The sequence below is a fragment of the Natrix helvetica genome (genome assembly GCF_964273705.1).
Source record: "Natrix helvetica genome assembly, chromosome: 6".
Lineage (NCBI taxonomy): Eukaryota > Metazoa > Chordata > Lepidosauria > Squamata > Natricidae > Natrix > Natrix helvetica.
Window position 1 is genome coordinate 25,567,815 of NC_138553.1, and position 22,626 is coordinate 25,590,440.

The 22,626-nt window shown below is 40.3% G+C and overlaps 1 protein-coding gene across 1 annotated transcript in view; it reads right to left on the bottom strand.

The window, feature by feature from the left end:
• The window catches only part of SYN3 (synapsin III), a 194,549-nt gene that overhangs the window by 164,056 nt on the left and 7,867 nt on the right, over positions 1 to 22,626 (bottom strand). Inside the window, exons 2-3 of the mRNA XM_081957073.1 lie at positions 10,249 to 10,306; positions 8,662 to 8,753 (exon numbers count right to left, since the gene is read on the bottom strand). Coding sequence (XP_081813199.1) covers positions 8,662 to 8,753; positions 10,249 to 10,306 — 150 coding nt within the window. The remainder of the gene's footprint in view (positions 1 to 8,661; positions 8,754 to 10,248; positions 10,307 to 22,626) is intronic.

Consider the following 22,626-nt stretch of genomic DNA (forward strand, 5'->3'; position numbering starts at 1 on the left):
CCGAAGTCCAGGAAATCTCCCCTGTTGGATGCGCTATTAATTGAAAAGGCGTGAGGCAGCTGAGGTAAGAAGAACAGCTATTTATTTGGTAGAATGGCAACAACAAACTATGTACAGAGATTCATCACCTCGCCCTGCTTGACAGCTATTTATAATGCAGCTGTCAAGCAGGGCGACCAATAGGAATGCTTAGACAGCCCGCACTCAGCCAGCCGCGCCTTAGCCAATCAGGCGTGGCTGAGCTGTTGCCGGCTGTCAGTCGTAAGTCAAGACCTGCGGCCGGTTGCAAGTCGAGGACTTAGCATCCCCCCCACCTGCAGATCATCCTTTCAAAGAGGAGTTTCACCAGGATGAAGGCAACACAAACGCTGCCTTCAGCCACCTCTTCGTCCTGGTGAAACTCCTCTTTGAAAGGACGATCTGCAGGTTGGGGGGGGGGAGAGATTTCCTGCACTTCGGCAGCAGCGTCTCCTCACAGGGCTTCTTCCGATGTCCCAAGTGTATGGATTTTAATGCCTACAGGAGGTCGCTTCTCACCTGCATATTCACATTGAAGGCTCGAAATGGGGTATTTTTGCAAATGGCTTGAAAATGGGGAGGGAGATATTCCTGCCTCTCCCCCTGTTCTGAAGGTCAGCACAGACTGAGAACAGGATAAGAGACGAAATCCCCCCTCCCCATTTTCAAGAGGTTTGAAAAATGCCACATACCAAGCCTTCACATTATCCAGGATTGCAGGATTGAAGGCATGCAGGAGGGAGGATTTTGTCTCTTATCCTGTTTTCAGTCTGTGACCTTCAGAATAGAGGGAGAGGCAGGAATATCACCCTCCATATTTTCAAACGGTTTGCAAAAACGTTCCATTTCGAGCCTTCAGCATATTCCAGGATTGCAGGATTGAAGGCTCGGAATGAGGCATTTTTGCGAATGGCTTGAAAATGGGGAGGGGAGATTTTCCTTTGTCGTTCTGCCAGGAAGAGCCCATCCCGTGAGGCCAGAGCAACAGTCAGCTGTCCGCAGCCAGCAACCAGGGCAGGTGAAGGCCAGGATTCAAAGAGAACTTGGGTCACTGTAGCCGCAGGCAAGCAGATGGTGGGACGGAGAGGGTGAGGCTGGTGGGATTGCTGCTTCCTGCACCTGAAAAATAATAAGCCCTTCCCCTTTAATAAGCCCAAGGCCATATTTTGTGGGTCAAAAAATATATAAGACCCTGTCTTATTTTCGGGGACACACGGTAGAGTGACTGTGAAACTTGTTTGACAAGACTAGGAAGACTGTATCTGTCCCTAACATCTGGAAAAATGCTATTTTTTTTCTTATACAAATGGCAAATTGGCAAAAGCAAATATAAAACTACCGTGTTTCCCCGAAAATAAGACAGGGGCTTATTTTCTTTTGCCCCACGAAATATGGCCTTGGGCTTATTATAGGGGAAGGCTTATTATTTCTGGGGCAGGTGAGAAGCAAGGCGCGCCTTTTACCTTTCCAGCTGCGTCGCGTTCCTCGCCATTGTGCTCAGGGAAGTGGCTGGTTGAAAAAAAAAACTTCTCGCGAGTTCAATCAAACATCTTGAAATCGCGAGGTTTTTTTTTACCAGGGGTTTCCCTGAATACAATGGCGAGGAACGCGACAGAGCTGGAAAGGTAAGAGGCACGCCTCACGGCCCAACACCACCCACCTCGCCCCAATGGTAAAGGCAGCCTGCCTGGTTCCCTTCCCCGCCATCCCTTTAACGAGGGGTGGCAGGTGGGGGGGGAGAAGCGAAGCATGCCTCTTAACTTTCCAGCTCCGTTCCGTTCCTCGCCCTTTCGCCGATTGAATCCCCTTCTAAAAAAAGCCTCATGAGTTCAACTCGCAAGATTATTTTTACAAGGGGATTCAATGAGCGAAAGGGCGAGGAATGCAACATAGCTTTTAGTCTCTGGTAGCGCTAGGACACGCGTCTCACTTTTCCCCCCCCACCTCTCCCCCCTCACTAAAGGGATGGCAGGAGAGGGAACCAGCCAGGCTGCCTTTATCATTGGGGCGAGGTGGGCGGTGTTGGGCTGCGATGCGCACCTCTTTCCAGCTTCATCGCGTTCCTCGCCCTTTCGCCGATTGAATCCCCTTGTAAAAAAAACTCATTAGTTCAACTCGCGAGGTTTTCCTACAAGGGGATTCAATGGGCGAAAGGGCGAGGAACGTGACAAAGCTGGAAAGATAAGAGGTGTACCTCACAGCCCAACACCGCCCACCTCGCCCCAATGATAAAGGCAGCCTGGCTGGTTCCCTTCCCCACCATCCCTTTAGTGAGGGGGGAGAGGTGTGGGGGGGGAGAAGCGAGACGCGTGTCCTAGCGCTACCAGAGACTGACAGCTCTGTTGCGTTCCTCGCCCTTTCGCTCATTGAATCCCCTTGTAAAAAAAGATCTCGCGAGTTGAACTAATGAGATTTTTTTACAAGGGGATTCAATCGGCGAAAGGGCGAGGAACACGACAGAGCTGGAAAGGTAGGAGGTGTGCCTCGCTTCTCCCCCCCACCCCACCTGCCGCCCCTCGTTAAAGGGATGGCGGGGAAAGGAACCAGGCAGGCTGCCTTTCCCATTGGGGCAAAGTGGGCGGTGTTGGGCCGCGGGGCGTGCCTCCTACCTTTCTAGCTTTGTTGCATTCCTCAACATTATATTCAGGGAAGCCCCTGGTAAAAAAAAAAAAAAACCTTCTCGCGATTTCAAGATGTTTGATTGAACTCGTGAGAAGTTTTTTTTTTCACCAGCCGCTTCCCTGAGCACAATGGCGAGGAACGCGAGGAAGGGAACCAGGCAGGCTGCCTTTGCCATTGGGGTTGGCGGTGTTTTTTTGCACGAGAAGGAACAGGCAGGAGGGGGTGATCACATTGCTGGCCTGCCGCTGTTTTTGCGGCGAGCCCTCTTTTTGCCCCGGAAGCTGTACCGGTAGGTGGTACAGTGTTAATGGTGGGGACTGGGGGCGGGCTTATTTTCAGGGGAGGGCGTATTGTGGCGCATGCTCTGAAAAGCCCGATTGGGCTTATTAGCAGGGCGTGGCTTATTTTCGGGGAAACACGGTACCATGGAATTAGTTTATTAAGCATGTTTGATAGAGTTCTGATTAATAGGATATAAAAACAAGAAGAAACCAATAAAACAAGAACAAGAAGGTGATGCGGAAATCTTTGCAATAAATAGCACAAAAATGTAGACCTTAATTGCCGTAGTTACAGCTAATATGGAATTCTAGTGCAACAGGTCACAACCCTGGCAAGATCCCCAATTTGGCTGACAACACGAATCAATGGGACAGTTTTAATTAAAGAATGAATATGATTATATCAAGGAAACAGAACAACCTCTGCCCCCTCCATTGTACTGACAGTCAAGTGATTGCTATTCAATAACTAGACTAAAGAATAAATGTTGTTAGGCAAAAGGGTTGAAATTCAGACATGTAACTATTCCATCCTGCTACTAGCATCCTCATAATTGTAATTTGTTCCTTACTAGCTGGCCTTACTTTATCGGTTCTCCCATTGAAGCAGCCATACCTTCAGAATAATAATTACTTTTATATTTAATCTATTTTCTCTTGAAGATTCACAGAATCCCTCAAAGGTTTCTTCAGATTAATTATCATCCCAAGTAATTGATTCTGCAGAATACATTATAATAAATGTATTCATAATTTATTTTATCACAATTTAGCTAATATGATCTGGAAACCTTTCAAACTAACACATAAAGAAAGTCAGTCTGTGACTAAATAGAATTCTTTGACCAAAATGTCACCTTCAAAACTTTTTTACGCATCTGGTTTATTAAACCTGTGGCCTGATTTTAAAACACTAATGAAATTTCAGTTTGCACATCTGACTTATGTTTAGTCCAGTATTTCAAATATTTGGTACAGATACCTTTTATAGGAAGGCTGTAAAAGTTTTCTGGCATTCATACAGGTCACCTCTAGACCATCATAGGTACTTTTTTAGTTTACTCTCCTTTGGCTCCGTTGTTGTTTTTTTTCTTGAAATGAGTGTCATCTGAAGAAATGTCTTTTAAGCTGTCACTTGAAATAGAATGCTCTCATCAAGGAGATTCATCTGAAAGCAACACGAATGTCTTTCCAGTGACAGTTCAAGGCTACTGACCAGGGCTGAAATGCTACCTGTTCGCACTGGTTCACGCGAACCGGTAGGGATGATTGTTGTTGGTTCTGTGAACTGGTAGTAAAAAAAACCTTCTGAGGATCGCGTGCCTCAGCTGTGAACTGCGTGATTGTCGGAAGCTTTTTTTCTGCTTTTTAAAGCATTTCCCCCCTGCTTTTTAAAGCATTTTTTTCCTGCCTATTCGCCCGAACCGGCAGGAAAAAAATGCTTTAAAAAGCGGGAAAAAAGCTTCCGACGATCACGTGGCTCACAGCTGAGCCATGAAATCCTCGGAAGCTTTCACCCCCCTCCCTGCTTTTTAAAGCATTTTTTTCCTGCCGGTTCTGGCTAATAGGTAGTAAAAGTGCTTGAAATTTTTTTTAAAAAGTTGGCCACACTCACCCAATCACATGACCCCCCCATCAAGCCACATCCACCAAGCCATGCCCAGAGAACCGATGGCAAAAAAATTTACATTTCACCACTGATACTGACCTTTTACCATGGTTACCCACTAGTTTTGCTTTAAATCTTATGTTTTATCGCTCCTTATTGGATGGATTTTATTGCTCCTTTTATTGCTCCTGTATAACTGATTTTCTTTCTGGGTAAAGGTGTGTCTGTGTGTGTTTATTCTTACAAAAAAAAACATGATACAGGACAATATTTTAAGAAGCAGAACCTTGGACTGGTCAACTTGATTTTATTTATGACATCTATTTATTACCACTATCTGTTCAGATTTAGAAACCCTTATACTGATGGTTCTGTACTTTCTACTGATTTGGGGCAAATTTTCATTTGGTTGGAATTATGGATTGGAGGATATTTGTATGAGCAGCAAGAGGTCAGGGACAAAGCACTGGATAATTCATGGAGAATAATTTGAATACTATGACAAAGGCATGAGAAATTAGAGAAGGGAGAAGGAGAAATAAGGAGTCTTTCTAAAGGGTTCATTAGAAATATGCTTTCATACTGACTCTGCCAAACATCTCCCCTATCTACCTTCACCCATGTCTCTAAAGTCTACCATGCTACTTTAAGACAGATGTGTTGAGTGTCCCAGAGGTTAAATCATCACTGTTTAGACCAAATGCTAAATGCAATTATCTGCCAAATCAAACTTCTTTCATGGAGACAAAGGAAAGGAAGGAATTGATTCTAGAGTTCCAAGATCAGGTCCCTGAACCCCAAAATTGGAACCTGTGTCCTGGAAGTTACAAACAAAAGAAGGATTTTTTTTTAATGAGCAGGAGGGAGAAATACAGACAGATACTTTGGATTATGTCTGGAGCACTATGAATAAAAGTGTTAGTGCTTCAAATTGGGCTTTGGCTTATAAGATATTAACAGGAACAGAAGAAAAGGCGATAAAAAATTGTACAGTTATTTACTGCGGATTAAATTAGAAGAACAACAAGAAAAAGAAACAATGATAGCATAGGCAACGAACTTTGGGCATACGATAGAGTTAGATAAGTGGCAGCAATTGTGGGATAGAAATTATAAAATAACAATGTCAACTACGTACAAGGAGAATTTCTATAAAATGTCTTATAGATGGCATATGTCACCCAAAAGATTGGCAAAATTGTTTAAAGACAAATCAACTAAATGTTGGAAATGTCACCAGCCACCGGGGTTGTATTTTCATATGTGGTGGACATGTGTGGAAGCAAAAAAAAACTGGGAAAAAATCCGAATGTGGTTGGAGAAAATGATGCAGCAACATATTGATTTAAAACCTGAACTGTTCTTGTTGGGTATTTTATCAGAAAAAGATAGTAAAGAAAATGTATATTTGATTATTCATGTAATAACTGCAGTTAGAATTGTATTTGCACAAAATTGGAAAGGCGAAGAGAACCCCACAGATGAAAACATGATTAAAAAAGTGTTAGAATGTGCAGAAATGAATTGATTAACACTTGCAATTAAGGGAAAGGAAGAATCTGATTATTATAATATATGGTAACTCTTTTTTTTCGCTCTCACAGGGAGGGGCTTCTCCTGGTGCCATCCACTAGGCAATGCCAACGGGCGACACCAAGGAGTAGGGCCTTCTCTGTGATGGGCCCAACCCTCTGGAATGACCTCCCCCCCGACATTAGAACCACCACTGACTTCCGCTCCTTCCGGCAGAAACTGAAGACACACCTGTTCCGACTGGCTGGCCTGGCATAATTTTTAACGTCTACCTCCTGGCATATATATTTCCTACTGGTTTTTTAGGGGACTTAATTTTATAGGACACTGGGGTTTTAAATTTTGTATATTTTAAATTATTCATTTAGCAATTACAGTTCTGTCTATTTTTATCCTCCTCTTATTTATGTATTTATCCATTTAATAATTTTAATTGTTTAAATTTTATTTATGATGTTTTTGATATGGACTGTACACCGCCCCGAGTCCCTTTTGGGAGAGGGGGCGGTCTAGAAGTGCTAATTAAATTAAATTAAAAATTAAATAAATATGAAAATAATATATTATAAAATAAGCTTTAACTATTATGACACAAAAAATTGTACCCAGATGACACACTGTTTAATGAATGATGAAATGTTTGTATTAAAAGAAAAAAGGGGGAAAAGGGGCTTTGCCTTGAATAGGGAATCTATGAAGAGAGTTGGAGTGTAATGAGATGTAAGAGAACAGGAAGGTTCAGACAATCTGTAAGACTGGATTAACTTCAGAGATTGTAAAAAGATATTGAGAAGACACAACTAAAGCACTCATTGGAACAGCCATGGTCTTCCCCCTGAGAAAATTCTGTATCTTGAAAATGTTTGTCAAATTGAAATTAGCAATCTCACTTAAAATAAATACATGGGTCTTAACTCAGCAAATCATTGAGATTATGAGCCAGTGAGAAAGGAAATTGTGGAAAACAGGAAACCCTAGAAATGGGGAAGAAACAATAGAGAATGGAAGATGATCAGACTGAAACATTACATTGTCCTTCTTATTCATAATTTAAACTGGAACAGTGGGAAAACATGCAAGAGGAAGCTCCAAGAAGTCATTTTGTTATGATGACCATGTGCCATCATTGGCATAATATCAATACTAAAAATCTAAGTTCAGGATTTCCTCTTAGTTCTAGGATGGAGGAAAGTATGGCAATAACTAGCTATGTGGGTGAGCTCTTTGTCTATTTCTTTCATCTGCATCTTTAATCTATATTTCTCTCATTGTGGTTTCTTCGTACTATCTATGTTCTGCAATATACTGTACTATATGATTATCTAATTGGCTATGGTGACTGGTCAGAATTTCTTAATAACCATTTGTAAGATCTTGAAGTCAAATCCATGTATAACAGCATTTATATCACCAAAATCAGCAGGATTAGGTGGCATATAGGTGCACAAAGCTAGAGACTATGAGGACACAAAAAGAAAGAAAATATGACTAAGAAGAAGAGTACACAAACAATTGGAAATCATAGGTGGGAAGTGCCATTTATTTATTTATTCATCAAATTTATATGCTGCCCATCTAGCACTACAAAGTGATCCTAGGAGGCTTTTAGCACACATGAAAGTCAACACATGAACAGAAATATTGTTTTCAGCTTAGCTGCAATGATAACAGATATAAATGTACAAAACAATTGTTTCATACTCAAGAGTAAGGAAAATGTGAAGATGTCCTCAAATTTAGCTTGACTCTTGGGAATTACATAGACACTACCATGTTGGTTTCTTGGAAACACTAGCAGTTTGCTACTCCAGGATGGTTTTTTAAAAGCTCCTGCTGTATCTACATCTCTAGTGTTTCTTGGTCATTTTCTATCTAAGCAGTAACTAAATCCAACTCTGCTTAGCTTCCAAATCAGGTAATGTAAGCATAATAGTACTTAACTTTCAAAGAAAGCTGTTTCACTGCTAAGGGATTAGACTTGAGCAGATCAACCGAGAATGCAAAATTAACATCAACAACCAAGGCTTAGACATTGGTCAGTGTGGGGAAAAAAAGACTTGCTTTAATTCTCTCTTCCTTCAACCTCCTTTTGTTTGATTAAATGCCATCAGGTCAGAATTCACTCTTAGCTACCACATAGACAGATTTTCTCCAAGATGATATGTCCTGACATTTTAGTTATATTAGTTACAAATGAAATAAATATGTGACATAATTATATTTCAACAATACTTTCTGGCTTATAAAAGCAAGTCACCAGCCTACTTTTCTAATACAAAATACATTTCTTTATATATTTTATTTCAAAGATATACACATGTGCTAAGCAGCATTTGGGATTATATGTTGATATGGGATTTCCTACCAGTGTAGTTGTGTACTCATTTCTCAAGATCTCAACAAATAAAACAGTTTCTGGAAAAAAAATCTCTTTTAACAATCAACACATCACAAAAATCTTTTTTCTAGTGCTAAAGGTCACACGTTGTTTGCAATTATCTATTCCTTATTGACAGAACCTGAGAAGCACGCATTTTTTTAAAAAACCAAGGACAAAGAAGTTAATTGGAAGGAAACAAAAACTCTAATATTTGTCACCTGACCACTTTTGTGCCATTCCTGATGACCTGCATGTCTACCATACAGCCAGCAGTAGAATAGGCAGCCAAGTTGAGTTCTGAAAACTCTGCCTGAAGTGGAAGAATAAAAGAACACAGGGTTACTTGATAACAAAACACACAGAATAGAGTGACCTATTTGCAAAATTCTCTTTCAAATGGAATGTTTGCCTCAAGATTTCCACAGCAGCGGCATGTCTAATTAGTGCTGTTCTGCACTGGAAACACTCAAGAAGTGTTTATAGTCTAATAATAAGTGGATGCTGAATTAGGTTTACTGCAACCATCATCATCATCATCATCATCCCAGACCAAATCCAACTGGAAAATTCTTTAAATAGGACTTGTGTGCCTATTTCAAACATCACATCTGGGTTTATTTTTGAAATCTGGCTTCACTGACCAGCTATAAACTTAACAAAGTTTTGTGCCTGTGGTATTGGCCAAAATTTTCATTATATTTTGAGAGAATTCCATTTGAAAACATTAAACAAGTTTAGAGCGTAGTGAATCTGGGCAGCACATTGTATTATATAATCATTCAAAAACAACCTTTTTTCATGCCTGACCATAAGAAACAACATTGCAAAATGACTGCAGGTTAGACTAATCCCAAATAGGTTCCTCCAATTCCGTTGTACTTCAAGAACCTTAATCCACATCCCACAAACCCACCAGATAAGAAAGGGCTGTTTTAGAAACAAATCTATAGTTTACTATATTAATAGTTCAGCAAATTCATTTGAACCTGTGGAATAGACACGACAAAAGACAGGTTTTTCTCTTGCTAGGCTTGCAGAATGCATGATAATTATGCATTATTTAATGCATTAGTCTAGCCCAAAGTATCTTGCAGAACAGTGAAGAAGGATCACCCAATCTGGACTACAAAAAAAGCACACGACACCAGTACCGGTATTTCTTAACCATGTCAACTTAAAAATGTGTGGATTTAAACTCCCAGAATCCCTAAATCAGTTAACCTTGGGTTCTGTGTTTTTGGGTGGAAAAAGATGGGAGCTTTAAAAAGACCCCTTTTTTCATAGCAAAAAAGTCAGAAATAAAGCCTGACCTGTTTTATGTCAACAGTGTGAAGTTTGGCACATCAGAGACAAAGTAAAACAAAAACAAATTGCAAGCTAGCCATTCTGGGAAGATAGAACTTAGGTAGTAGTGACAGTATAGGGAAGAACCTTACAAATTTCTCCCAGAATATTTTGAAGCAAAATTAAATTATTTTCCCACAAGGTTTAATTGTTTGGAGATTTCACTTATAAAACATTTTTCTTTTTTTATCCAAAACAGAGTAGTTTTTCTAATACGAACAACAACTTGTTTTTTTCTGAGAAAGCATTTCTACTCAGCAGCAAACAAAAGTATAACATTCTCCAGCACAGTTAGGTAGATAGGTGACAGTACACTCTGTACTCTGCCATAACAGAAAAGGCAATTATATCTGAGGTAATCAAGCTCCAAAGTGTTCCTTTAGATAAATATCTCTTCCTAACTGACACCTGCAAGGCCAGCAGTGAACTAAATGCCTGGGCTGCTTTTTTTCCCCACTGACCTGTTCCACTCGGATCTCATATTCCCCATTCACCTTCTTTCCTTGAAAATACTTAGGCCTATAGAAAAAAAAGAGGGGGGGGAGGGAGAACACGTGTTAAATAAGTTTATCTTGTCTCCATTCATCTGATTTTTTTAAAAAAAATATCATTGACAAGATTGTTCAGTATTGTTTCCCTGCTTAGGATGATTCAGGCAAGACATATTAAAAAAATAGAGTCTCTGAAATGTTGATTTAACCCATATAAACTGCCTAGTTTAACTTTCTAAAATGGAGGGAAAAGGTTTATCGTATGTTATTATTGCAAGACTGATGTTTATAGTAACCTTATAGTATATATAGTTTATACTTATATACTACAGCATACCATATAGCATAGTAACCGTGGGTTCTTTTAGCACCTTAAATAATATAATTTTACTTGATACATGAGCACGGCTAAAGTATAAGGAGACGGGGATCAATGAACTCTATCCTTGTGACTCCTTATCTGTAGTACAAACATGCTGCAGCCAGATTTCTTTTCTGCTGTTTCCTCATAATGTTGCATTTGTCTTATCTTTAACTGTTGCTTTCCAAGGACTCCATCAGCAAAGATGAGTCTAGCTGAATCCAGAATTTCCAAGGTAAGAAATAAATATTTTTATCTGGTTCACAGAAAGAGATTATCTCCAGTTTCGTTGTGGTGGAGCAAAATAGCAGAAAGCCACTTGAGAGAATAGAAGAAGAATCTATTACATTGCTTTACATATAGCTAGAAGAATAACAGATTGCCCTCACTTTCCTTCTCATCATGAATACACAAGAATTAGCAACTAACTCTTAGTCCCAGTTCAGTATTGATCTGTCTGCTTTTGCCACTCCAACATCCTTTCTCAATGGTATGTGGCCTCATCATCCAAGGCTCATTCCTCTCAAAGCTTGCATGTTGATCTGTGGTTAAGGCTTTATCAGTAAGCCTTTATATTTTCTGTTGGAGCTCATTTGGAACTCTGTCTAGCAGCTTCCTTAGTAGAGGCTGTTTCATATCAATATTTTGGTACTGGAGTCCTAAAAACTCTCTGTTCAGTTCCTTCACAAACAGGTTCTTTCCATCTTCTACTAAGCTTTATTCTTATATTTTCATTTTTTGGTTTTTTTTTGCCACTGGCCTTAGAATCTATGCAGCTTTGGATTCACTGTCTACCTTGATTGTTGACCCACTGTGACTTACAGACATCTGCTCTCTTCCCTTCACTAGCTGTAGCTTTCACTACCTCTTTCTTTGCAGCAGTTCTCCTCTTGTGATCCTCAATCTACCAGAATGAGCAGTCTTTCTCTAGCTGCCTTGCTTTGTTGCTGTGAAAATAGTACAGGGCCTCTTTCAATCTGTTTCTCCCTGGGGCTTGAGAGCTATCTCATTTTGATTCCCTGCCTGCATTCTCCCTGCTGTGGTGATGATATTCATCAATCAGCTTGACTGACACATTCTCCAGTATGAACTTGCATTCCAGCAGCAACATGGTTGCTCTACTGTAATTTCCTCTTCCATGTTCTTGAGTTGCTATATAGATTTTAGCATTAAATTCACATACTTTTGCAATTTTGTTCCATGTAAACTCCTTAGTCATACATTAAGCATTTAAATTAGCCCTCTCAAGTGATTTCTATAGGGAATTCCACATTCCTTCAACTATATTTTGTCTTGTTATATTAATTGGATGCATATTTTCCATAGAGAAATTGAATATAGCTCTTGGTTTGCTATCTCCTCTGCTCTAGCTCTTTCTGTGGTAATAATTTCCACAGACCATCCTCAGAGTGAGACATTTCCATTTTAGAATCCTATTGCTGATAACTTTTACTGGTTAGCTTTATTATATTTGAATGGTAACTTTTGCCAGCTAGTCTACTTCTAAATCAATTTTTATTGTTCCAGCCCTGTAGAATAGCTTCTGTTTCATAAGTTTAACAGCAGCTTAAGCTGCAATCGGAATAACAAAAACCTATATTTCATCTATTTTTATTTTATTCAAAAAGTTAAAATAGAAAACATCATTTTTAAAAGATAAAAAGAAAACAAACAAGACATTAAAAAGAAAAAAGTGCATTAAAAAACTACTACACATACACATATTGCCTCTCCAATTAAATGCTGATTAATACTGTATATTACAACAATATTAGTTTTCCATCTCTTGCAAAATGGGCCCAAAGAATTTTAAAATACTAAACTACTAATTCCATTTGCAAGTTTTTAACCTATCATCTATGCACTATATTAATAACAAAATAATTAACAGAAAGAACAACAATAAAAATAAAAGATAAGATTAAAATTCTAAAATCCTTGGTTAACAAACTATTATTGTAAAGAATTTATAGAAAATTTACCACCTTCTTAATCATCCAAAAGCATCCCAAGGATTAGCACTGGTTATATTTGATCCTGGATCAAATATCCACGTTTGTTTCTTAATAGCACCTCTTATCAATTGTTGCCTGATTAAATACAAAAAATGCAATCGTCAAAGCCGTCTATCTTTCCAAAAGAATCCAGATGAAGCTGTTCCCCAGTTAAATATGACAAAACTATTCCTCAATCTCCTTTAAGGATAAATCCTTAAAAGAACCCAATTTATCGTTTGTCAGCTGAGACAGTTTTCTGCTGTTGTATAAGAGTGCAGGCTTGAACTTCAGGGAGGCCTATGGCATTGACTCCGTTATTTCTAAGTCCATATTTCTTCTCAGAGAATCTACTGCTTTGAAATCACATTCCTTTTGTGGGTTTAATACAATGGTGGGTTCCGGATCCCATTGCAACTGGTACGGTGCAACAGGGTGGGCATCCACCACATGAATGCATACAGCACGCGTGCAGCGCCCGCGACGCTCTGCGATGCCTCTGTGATGCTCCAGCTACTTGGCGGAGCTTTGCGCAGGCGCCGTAAGGAGTGTGAGCGGGCCCTCCGGAGCACCATACTGGAATGGTACCTAGTGCTCCCGGCAAGCACCGGTAAGCCCATACTGGGGCGTAACCCACCATTGGTTTAATAAATTTACAGTCACTTACCTCTGAGTTCAGCAGCCATCTTGGGAATGAACCCCCCCCCCCCCCGATTACTTGTTATTTGTACCCCATTATTTATTGGCAGATATTGTCAATTGCAGGATGCTTATTGATAAGAGATAGTTGCATAAAATGCAATTTAGCATCATTTTATAGGTTACATCATTACAAATTAGAACATTTAAGTTCTTGATTGTACAGGACAGCAGAGAGCTCTTTGTGAGAACTGAGAGAGAAAATATTCTATTATGCTGCTGACTTTGTTTCCTTTTCTTCATGAAAGTACATGGTATAGAATTAACTCTTTTTACAATAATACAATAATACAATAGTAGAGTTGGAAGGGACCTTGGAGGTCTTCTAGTCCAACCCCCTGCCTAGGCAAGAAACCCTATACCATTCCAGACAAATGGCTATCCAACATCTTCTTAAAGACTTCCAGTGTTGGGGCATTTACAACTTCTGGAGGCAAGCTGTTCCACTGATTAATTGTTCTAACTGTCAGGAAGTTTCTCCTCAGTTCTAAGTTACTTCTCTCCTTGATTAGTTTCCACCCATTGCTTCTTGTTCTGTTCTCAGGTGCCTTGGAGAATAGCTTGACTCCCTCTTCTTTGTGGCAACCCCTGAGATATTGGAACACTGCTATCATGTCTCCCCTAGTCCTTCTTTCTCTTAAGCTAGACATACCTAGTTCCTGCAACCATTCTTCATATGTTTTAGTCTCCAGTCCCCTAATCATCTTTGTTGCTCTTCTCTGCACTCTTTCTAGAGTCTCCACATCTTTTTACATCGTGGCGACCAGAACTGAATGCAGTATTCCAAGTGTGGCCTTACCAAGGCATTATAAAGTGGTATTAACACTTCACGTGATCTTGATTCTATCCCTCTGTTGATGCAGCCTAGAACTGTGTTGGCTTTTTTGGCAGCTGCTGCACACTGCTGGCTCATATTTAAATGGTTGTCCACTAGAACTCCAAGATCCTTCTCACAGTTACTACTATTGACCACGGTACCACCAATACTGTACCTGTGCATTCCGTTTTTGTTGCCTAAATGTAGAACCTTACTCTTTTCACCATTGAATTTCATTTTATTAGATAGTGCCCAATGTTCAAGTTTGTCAAGATCCTTCTGTATCTTAAGCCTATCTTCTGGAGTGTTGGCTATTCCTGCCAGCTTGGTGTCATCTGCAAATCTGATGAGTTCCCCATTTATTCCCTCATCCGAATCATTGATGAAGACGTTGAAGAGTACTGGGCCTAAAACAGAGCCTTGGGGTAGTCCACTGCATACTTCCCTCCATGTAGATGCAGTTCCATTGAGGACTACACGTTGAGTGCGGTTGGTCAGCCAGTTATAGCCAGTTTTAGTCCCAGTGCAGTCTTCATCTGATTGCTGTTCTTCCAACACTCTTTTATAAGCACAAATTTAGGATTCTCTTGATGAAGTGCTAGTCTTGCATTTAAGAATCAGGGCTAGTATTCTCTAGAAAGGATACTAATCCTGCGCTGCACCAAAAGTTAAACTGGGAAGAAGACCCAGTCTCTGCCTTGCGTGCTGCTCTTTCTGTGACCACTATGTGTATATTGCAGATTTTCTGCTGTTTCAACTAATAAAAGGATTTTCATGGTCATCCCTTTTAGTTTTCTGGCTCCATGGCCACCCCCAGTTCCTCCTAAATGCTGGCAGCTATGAGGATAATTTACTTACTGTAAGCATTACTGTCTTCTTGTAACACAATTTAAGAAAAGAGTTTGCTCAAAACAAACATATTTGTTCTTTCAGCTTCATCTCATGCCATTCCTTTATGTCTGCAACAAGTTAACCTGACCATTTCAAAGTATGGGTTTAGCACTCATTTAGGACAGGGCTAGGCTTGTGTTTAGAAATAACCTGGCTGATGGGTCACAGGCAGGAAGCATCGCCAACCTGTGACTTGTTAGTTGAATTTCCTGATAAATAGATAAACATATTGCTCCAAACATTTGCCTATATTTACTCAACCCACTTTACCCCAAGAGATTAGGTTATTTCTCACTCATCAGCCTTCATACTAAAGTGGATGGGGATACAAATGTTATGCTGGCATTTTTTTTTTTTTTTTGCAGATTCAGGGACTGGTACAGAGTACTTCAACATTGCCATGTGGTTTCATTTATTGTCTTACTGCTTGGAATTGATTGCCTGCAGGAAATGTTTAGCATCTTAAGGAACTTAAGAAGAGTGATCCGGCTGATTATAAACTTGTAAGCAAATCTACATATCCTTCCATTGACAAAGAAGGACAACTGGATTGTTCAATTCGCTTGTTTAAACTTCCCGAATTGAATTGAATTTAAATTAATTTAATTTCCTGAATTGTTTACATATTAAAGAACATTTTGCAATTTAAATCTTTTGTTAGTTCTAGTCTAAAATAACCTCATAGGAGCTATCTAGGCAGCATTTATGAAGCATTTATTTTTCTTCTCTCCAGCATTTTTTTAGGTGAAAAGAAAAGACAGAAAGTTCATTCTCACAAACTAGCATCTTGTATTAACTTTTGCCATTTGCCCTCATTAAGTTTTATTAAAAGGCTAGATTTACAATTATTTGATAGTTCTTACTCATTTACCTTAATAACAGCCCTCTGTTATTTGTAATCTAACCATAATTTTCTTTCAGTATGTTCCTGAGGCTGTAGATAAAATTCTTCAGAACTAATTCTCTTTATTCTTACTCATAATTCATACAGTCAGAGTTAAACAAAGACCAGGAATGATAATTTGAATTTTTACATAAGAATGTGAATAGAATGGCATAGTAGCTAGAGGGATACTAGTTATAAAATACTTCCTGTGGAGAATGGAAATTCTTATTCCTTGATTAGCTGCAGTGTTCAGCCTTCTGCCCTATAGGGTAATGCTGTTTTTTTAATTTAAAAATCAACAGGGCTAATATTTTCCTCCCTTTTAAACTTCTAATAGAATAGCTGAGAGGACTATTTATATGTAACAAAATGTATTCTTTGTTTGGCGCTCATAATTTATCAATAATCATCTTGTTCATGTCTGATAGCCCATACCACTTTGTTCTTGGCGTACTGCTTTGTTTATTCTCTGCTTCATTCTTTCCCCTTCTGCTTGTTTCTTTATTTTAAATGAATGAAATGAATGAAATGAATGTTGAAATAGCTGAAAAGGAATGCATGAATGGATGCATTGCTATACTCAAACTTCCTCAGAGAGTGCTGCAAACATTTGCTTAGTATGTAACTGGAATTAGATGTTTTTTTAAAATGGGTTTTACTGTTTTAAAATGTCAGCATATTGCCCCCAACAATCTGTGTCCTAAGTTTACTGCCCTCGGAAGGATGGAAGACTATGTCAACCTTGATCTTGATGAGATTTGAGCTGCCAAGTTGCAGCAGGCAGCTGGCAGTCAAAAGATATATATTGAGTTTACCTACATAGCCTGCTTTGCAAAGCTTCCTTCCTTCCTATTGCTCAAAATCTTGATGATCCTACAATACACTGTTATTATGCATTCAGCATAGACCCATGCTCTGCTACTGTGTGTACATCTCTAGTGTGTGATGCTGTTAGGACAGTGTTGGTGGTTCCTTACCATAATTCAGACATGGGCAAAGTTAAGAAAAGTTGGTGAAGTTTCACCATAAGATAGCAATGAGAGTGTGAGGATAAATTCTTAGCAAACAGTAAATGGGACATCCTTATGCTGGGGCAGGAAAGCTTTGTTGATGATATCTAATAAAGAACCATCAATATTTTTTTTAAAAAAGCAGCAGAAAAGGAACGCAGAGTAAAAAGCAGTACAAAACCAATAAAAAATAGAATCCATATGACAAGCTACAATTGCTCAATAAATGCAAATGTTCTAAGTTATAACGATCTTTAGTTAATCTGCCTACTCATTTTGGGGATCTAATTCCATTGTTTTAGAACTAAAAGCACTTCAAGAAACTGAAAGACAAAAAGAGGTATAAGAATATACCTCTATAAGAACAATTTCTCATATTATTAAATGTTCATAGGTTGTAACAGTTGGGAAAGCTTTTATATCAGAAAGTCATGAACTAAATGGTTAATTGATAAGATAGCTCTTTCTTCTGCAGCAATAAAATGATATTATTCTCTCTTGGCTGAGTGAATTCTTTGCATGAACAGAAAACCATGCTGAAACAACTTTATTTTATATAATATTCAGATTACTCTAGTATATCATTTGCTCATTCCCTATAAACAATACATCAGAAATAGTTATAACGCTATACAGCATGGAAGTGTTTGTTATACATTTGTTTTCAGTGGAAACAATTCAGCTGAAATTTGGAAACAAGGAAACTTGAAAACCCCATGAGGACAATAAATAGCTGAAGTTCACTCCTGGGGCTCAAGCCACATGTCCCATACAAACTAGTATACCTGCTTATTATCATGGGTGACATGCCTAAACTGCTTTAGCAGGTGGTTCAACTTATAAATCCACTTCAGCTATAATCAGTGTATAAAATAATGTGTATGCTAACAGCCAAAGCAACTCATTTCCTGAAGCTATGCCATCTGCAACTGTAGACACTTCACTTAAGGAGATCATTAAGCAGACATGAGCAGGCTAAGAAAACCACAGACTGACAACCTCAGAGTGGATTAGCTTTATCTACCTTTCCTAATGCCAAAGTCCACTTTTGCCTTCTCAACCACCTCCTTTTCAATCATTAAAGAAAGAAAGAAGAAAGAAAGGAAGGAAGGAAGGAAGATAGGAACCATATTTTTCAGAGTATAAATCGCAGCAAGATTTTGAAGAGGTAAATTAATTAGTTTTAGCACTCTGCAGGCCTCCCAAATCCTATGCACGGCTCATTTTTTGTGAAAAATGTGGCATGTAGAGAGTTTGAGATGCGTGCAAAGTGCTCCAGGGGGCTGGAGGGGGCAAAAGCGAGCAAAAAACTGCTGGTTTTTCGAGAAAATGGGCCCGGTTTTTTTTGCCAAAAACAGGAAATGCATAGCCTTTAGGAGGCTTGTAGAATGCTCCTGCGGGGTGGGGTTGGGGGCAAAAATGAGAAAAAGCGGCCCATTTTTGGTTTGTTTTTGCTCTCCCCATCCCCCAGGAGCACTTTGCATGCCTCCCAAACCCTCTGCACATCCACTTTTGTGAGGGCGGTGGGGTTTTGGGAGGGGTTTCGGGCTGTATTCAGTGTATAAGACACACTCAGATTTCCCCCCTCTTGTTTTGGGGGGTGGGAAATGTGTGTCGTATACTCCAATATATATATATATGGCATATTAGTATACGGCAACCCAACTTCAGCTCTGGCTCAATTCACTTTGAATTCCAGTCCCAGATGCCACTAGGCCTATTTTATATGTCATTGTGTCTTCAGATTTCTCCCATAGCATAAGCCTAATTTTCCAGTTATGCCTATCTTTACCATAGCTTCTTTATATCACTGTCAGATGTCTAAACCATGATAGTTTATTTTTTGATAATTTGGCTGCACCTTTGGCTTGCCTGACCGTATTATTATCTTGGAAGGCTATTTATATGACCATATTAATCCACAGTCTTGGGGTGGGGAGAATAGGGAAGAAAATAGATAGCAAATGATGACATTTGCATCATAATGTTCTAATGCAAATGATGCCACCCCTTTTTTTTCAGGCTTGTTTTGTGCATATACCATTTTCCCCAAAATAAGCCCTAGCATGTTTTTATGTGTGTATCTAATATAAGCCCTATCCCCCAAATAAGTCCTACTTAAGAGCCTGCACAGAAGGCCACCCGCAGGCCACCTGCCCATTCCATCTGGTTGCTCGCAGTGCCGTGGTCACAAGGTGAGGCAGGGGGGATTACTTCAGGGACCCTGCAGCCAGGCCATCCACACTCCAACATCTGCCTAGTGGCGGCAGTACTACCAACCATGTGCAGCAGGAGTTGACGTGGCCACTGGCCCACTTCTGCTTGCTTGTGGCTGCAATGGAGCAGGAAGCCGAATGATGTGTTGGTACAGCAGCTGTGAGGCCAGGCAAGTATCGGGGTGAGGATGGCCTGGCTGTAGGGGTCCTAAGGCAGGCCAGTATGGAGTGCATGGGGCAGCTCTACAACCCCTGCCTCACGGTGGCATCACTGGTGCATCACATAGCTTCCTGCCCTGCTGCAAGCAAGCAAAAGAAGTGGGCCTCCCATACATGGAAAAAAATAAGACATCCCTGGTCTTATTTTCGGGAAAACATGGGTACATGTTATTATTTAGTATCTTCACAGGTTGTTATGGATGCAACTCATTGGTGGGTTCCGGATCCCGTTCCAACTGGTACGGTTGGAAAGGGCCCGGCGTCGTCCACATGGATGCGCGCAGCAAGCGCATGCATCTTACTGCTTCTGTGAGCCTCTGCAACACTCCTGCTGCTCAGCGGAGCATCACGCAGGTGCTGTATGTACCGTGTACGTGCGCAGAAGCACCAAAGACTTAAAAGACCGGTAAGGACCTCAGGGCTCTCCGGAGCACCGGAATGGAACAGTATCCAGTGCTCCGGGCAGGCTCCTGTACGCCCGTACTGGGGCATACCACTTGCAACCCACCACTGATGCAACTGTACACTCATGCCACTACTAATGGCTGCTGCTGTTCATATTATAATTTTATGTTAAATGTTTGTTTCTATTTATATTAGGAACTTCCCAGAATTTTATATCAGTTGGTGGCTACATGTTTTAAATAAATAAATAAATTTAATAAATAAATTAAATACATGTCACTAGTCTCCCCAAAATATGTCATATATTTTGTGTACCATTTTGGATTTTTCAGCAATAAATTGTATGCTATTCAGCAGAGAGGCTGGGATGAAGGCCTTTGAAAACTATAAATTACATTCCTCCACTTTTATGCTTAGTGCTACTGCATAGAACTGCCAACTCATTGATGAATAGAATGAAATGGTGTAACTTATTGCATATAGTAGCGCGTATCTTGTGCCAAGACTTGGCACAGTCAGGCAGCAGCCTGGAGCTTCTGAATAAATTGCTTTGAGAGCCTAATTGGTCTGGCTGTTAGTATACCATCCATGTAGAATAGCCAGCAGAAAAAGCAGATAACTGAGATGCAAGGAAGTCCGCTGCCTCACATTTTGAAGCAAACCATCTTGTTTCATGGCGCCTGGAAAATAGTTTCTCCAATCTTTCTTCTTTTTTGACTTTGCTTCTTTGCAGGGTTGATTTTAACTGCTGGATTTTATTTTCCAGAAATAAAACTATTTCATTTTTCTTTTTCCTAATAAGTTTGCAGAACCTATTCTCTTCTACACCTAGAAAAATGATCCTATGAATCTATCCACAGGGACTTCAGTCTGGTACAAAACTTCTGTGGCAGCCCTGCATATCTTCATTCCTATTCTATTGTTGCTTTCCCCAACAGAAACATTTTTGGAGTTCTCCAAAAGTCTCAAATCACAAAAAAGAAAAACACAGTGGTTTTAAACATTTGAATCTCTGCATGCTTGGGTAGAGAATGCTTTTCATTTGAACTTCTTAAGTTCATTGCTTTCCCATTCTTCTCAATCATCAAGTCTATTGAGTGCCATCACTCTTTTCTTTCCTTGTAATAAACAACATGGCAGTGCAAGATTCAGGAAGTGGGTGTCTGGCCAGAGGGCATTTTCTGTGTTCCCAAATTAATGTACATTAACTCAAGTGTTTCCATAATCGGTGTGGTGAATATAATCACTGATCCACTATAAGACATTCAATTATAACGTTCTGAGGCATCTTTGAAGAGTGATAACAGTGACCATGTGGAAGCATCTTGCAGATGCTTCCCCATCATCTTTCTTAAACATCATATTTTATTTACTTAGCAGATTTATATAGGCACCCATCCCATAAATATGTGACTCTGGACAGCATAAGGTAAAAGTAAAGGTTCCCCTTGCACATATGTGCTAGTTGTTCCCAACTTTAGGGGGCGATGCACATATCTGTTTCAAAGCCGAAGAGCCAGCGCTGTCCAAAGGCGTCTCTGTGGTCATGTGGCCAGCATGACTAAATGCTGAAGGTGCACAGAACGCTGTTACCTTCCCACCAAAGGTGGTACCTATTTTTCTACTTGCATTTTTACATGCTTTTGAACTGCTAGGTTGGCAGAAGCTGGGACAAGTAACGGGAGCTCACTCTGCTATGCTGCACTAGGGATTCGAACCGCCGAACTGCCGGTCTTTCTGATCGACAAGCTCAGCCCGGACAGCATACAAGGCAACAATTAAAAACTCCATGACAATTTAAAAATCAAAATAAGTACAGTTAAACTGATAAAACCCAAGAGTAGGGGAATAAACATCACTTAACCTTTTCCAGCTACTTTATTAAGAATTTTTGAAAGTATAGGCTTCCGGTTCCAGTGGCTGACGGCGACGGGCAAGTCCTTTGCCCGCTCTGGCTCCCTGGTGGGTTTCCCCACTCCTTGGGGGGCACAGGACGCCCCGGAGAGGCGTCCTGCCGGAGGAGCAGCTTGGCGGGGGATCCCTGCATTGGCGGCGGCTGGTGGGGGGGCCCCCGCTTCGCTCTAGGCATCGGGGAGCAGTATCTGAGGGCGCGCAGCGTCTTCGCAACAGGCTGACCGGAGAATGAAAAAATAGAAGGAAGCAGCAGCGGTGTGGTGAGGCGCTTCCCCCCTTCATTCCCTTTCTTGACTTTAAGGATTTTTCAGCTCTTTAAAACTTTTACTTTCGGATTGCTTTGGAGGCGCGGCTGGAGGGAGGGGGATTTCCCCCCCCTTGGACAAGCGGCTTGGAACAATTCTGCTCTCAGCCCCAGGGGAAGGAGGAGGGGGGAGAGCCAACCAATGATGCCACACCCTTGCTAAAGTGATTTTTTATTGAACTTAGCTCCATAATTGCTGATGATCTGAAGACTTTGGGAACTTTGAAAACTTTGTTATGCCTCTGAGCCCAAAGCTGGCAGGGCAAGATGGCACACTTCCGTTGTCTTTATGAACTGTGAAACCTGACTCCACCTTTAAAAATTCAGGCTTCCGGTCTTTGTCTCTGTGCTACCCAGAAGAATCTCTTGTGGATTGTTACTCCTTGAACTCTGGGGGAAAATTTTTTACTCTACTGCCAGACTGACTAGAGAAATTCTCTCCTGCTTGGATCTTCTGCCTCCTGGACTCATCTGGCTGCTCTGCTGCTCCAGCTGTCCATTCTCTACACTGACTGAACTCTTTATTTCATAAACTATGTCTCCTAAAAGACCGCCTCCTGGAAAACCTGGCTTTGCTACCTCTGCCCCGACATCATCATCATCCAGTCCTGCTACACAATCAAAGATTACAG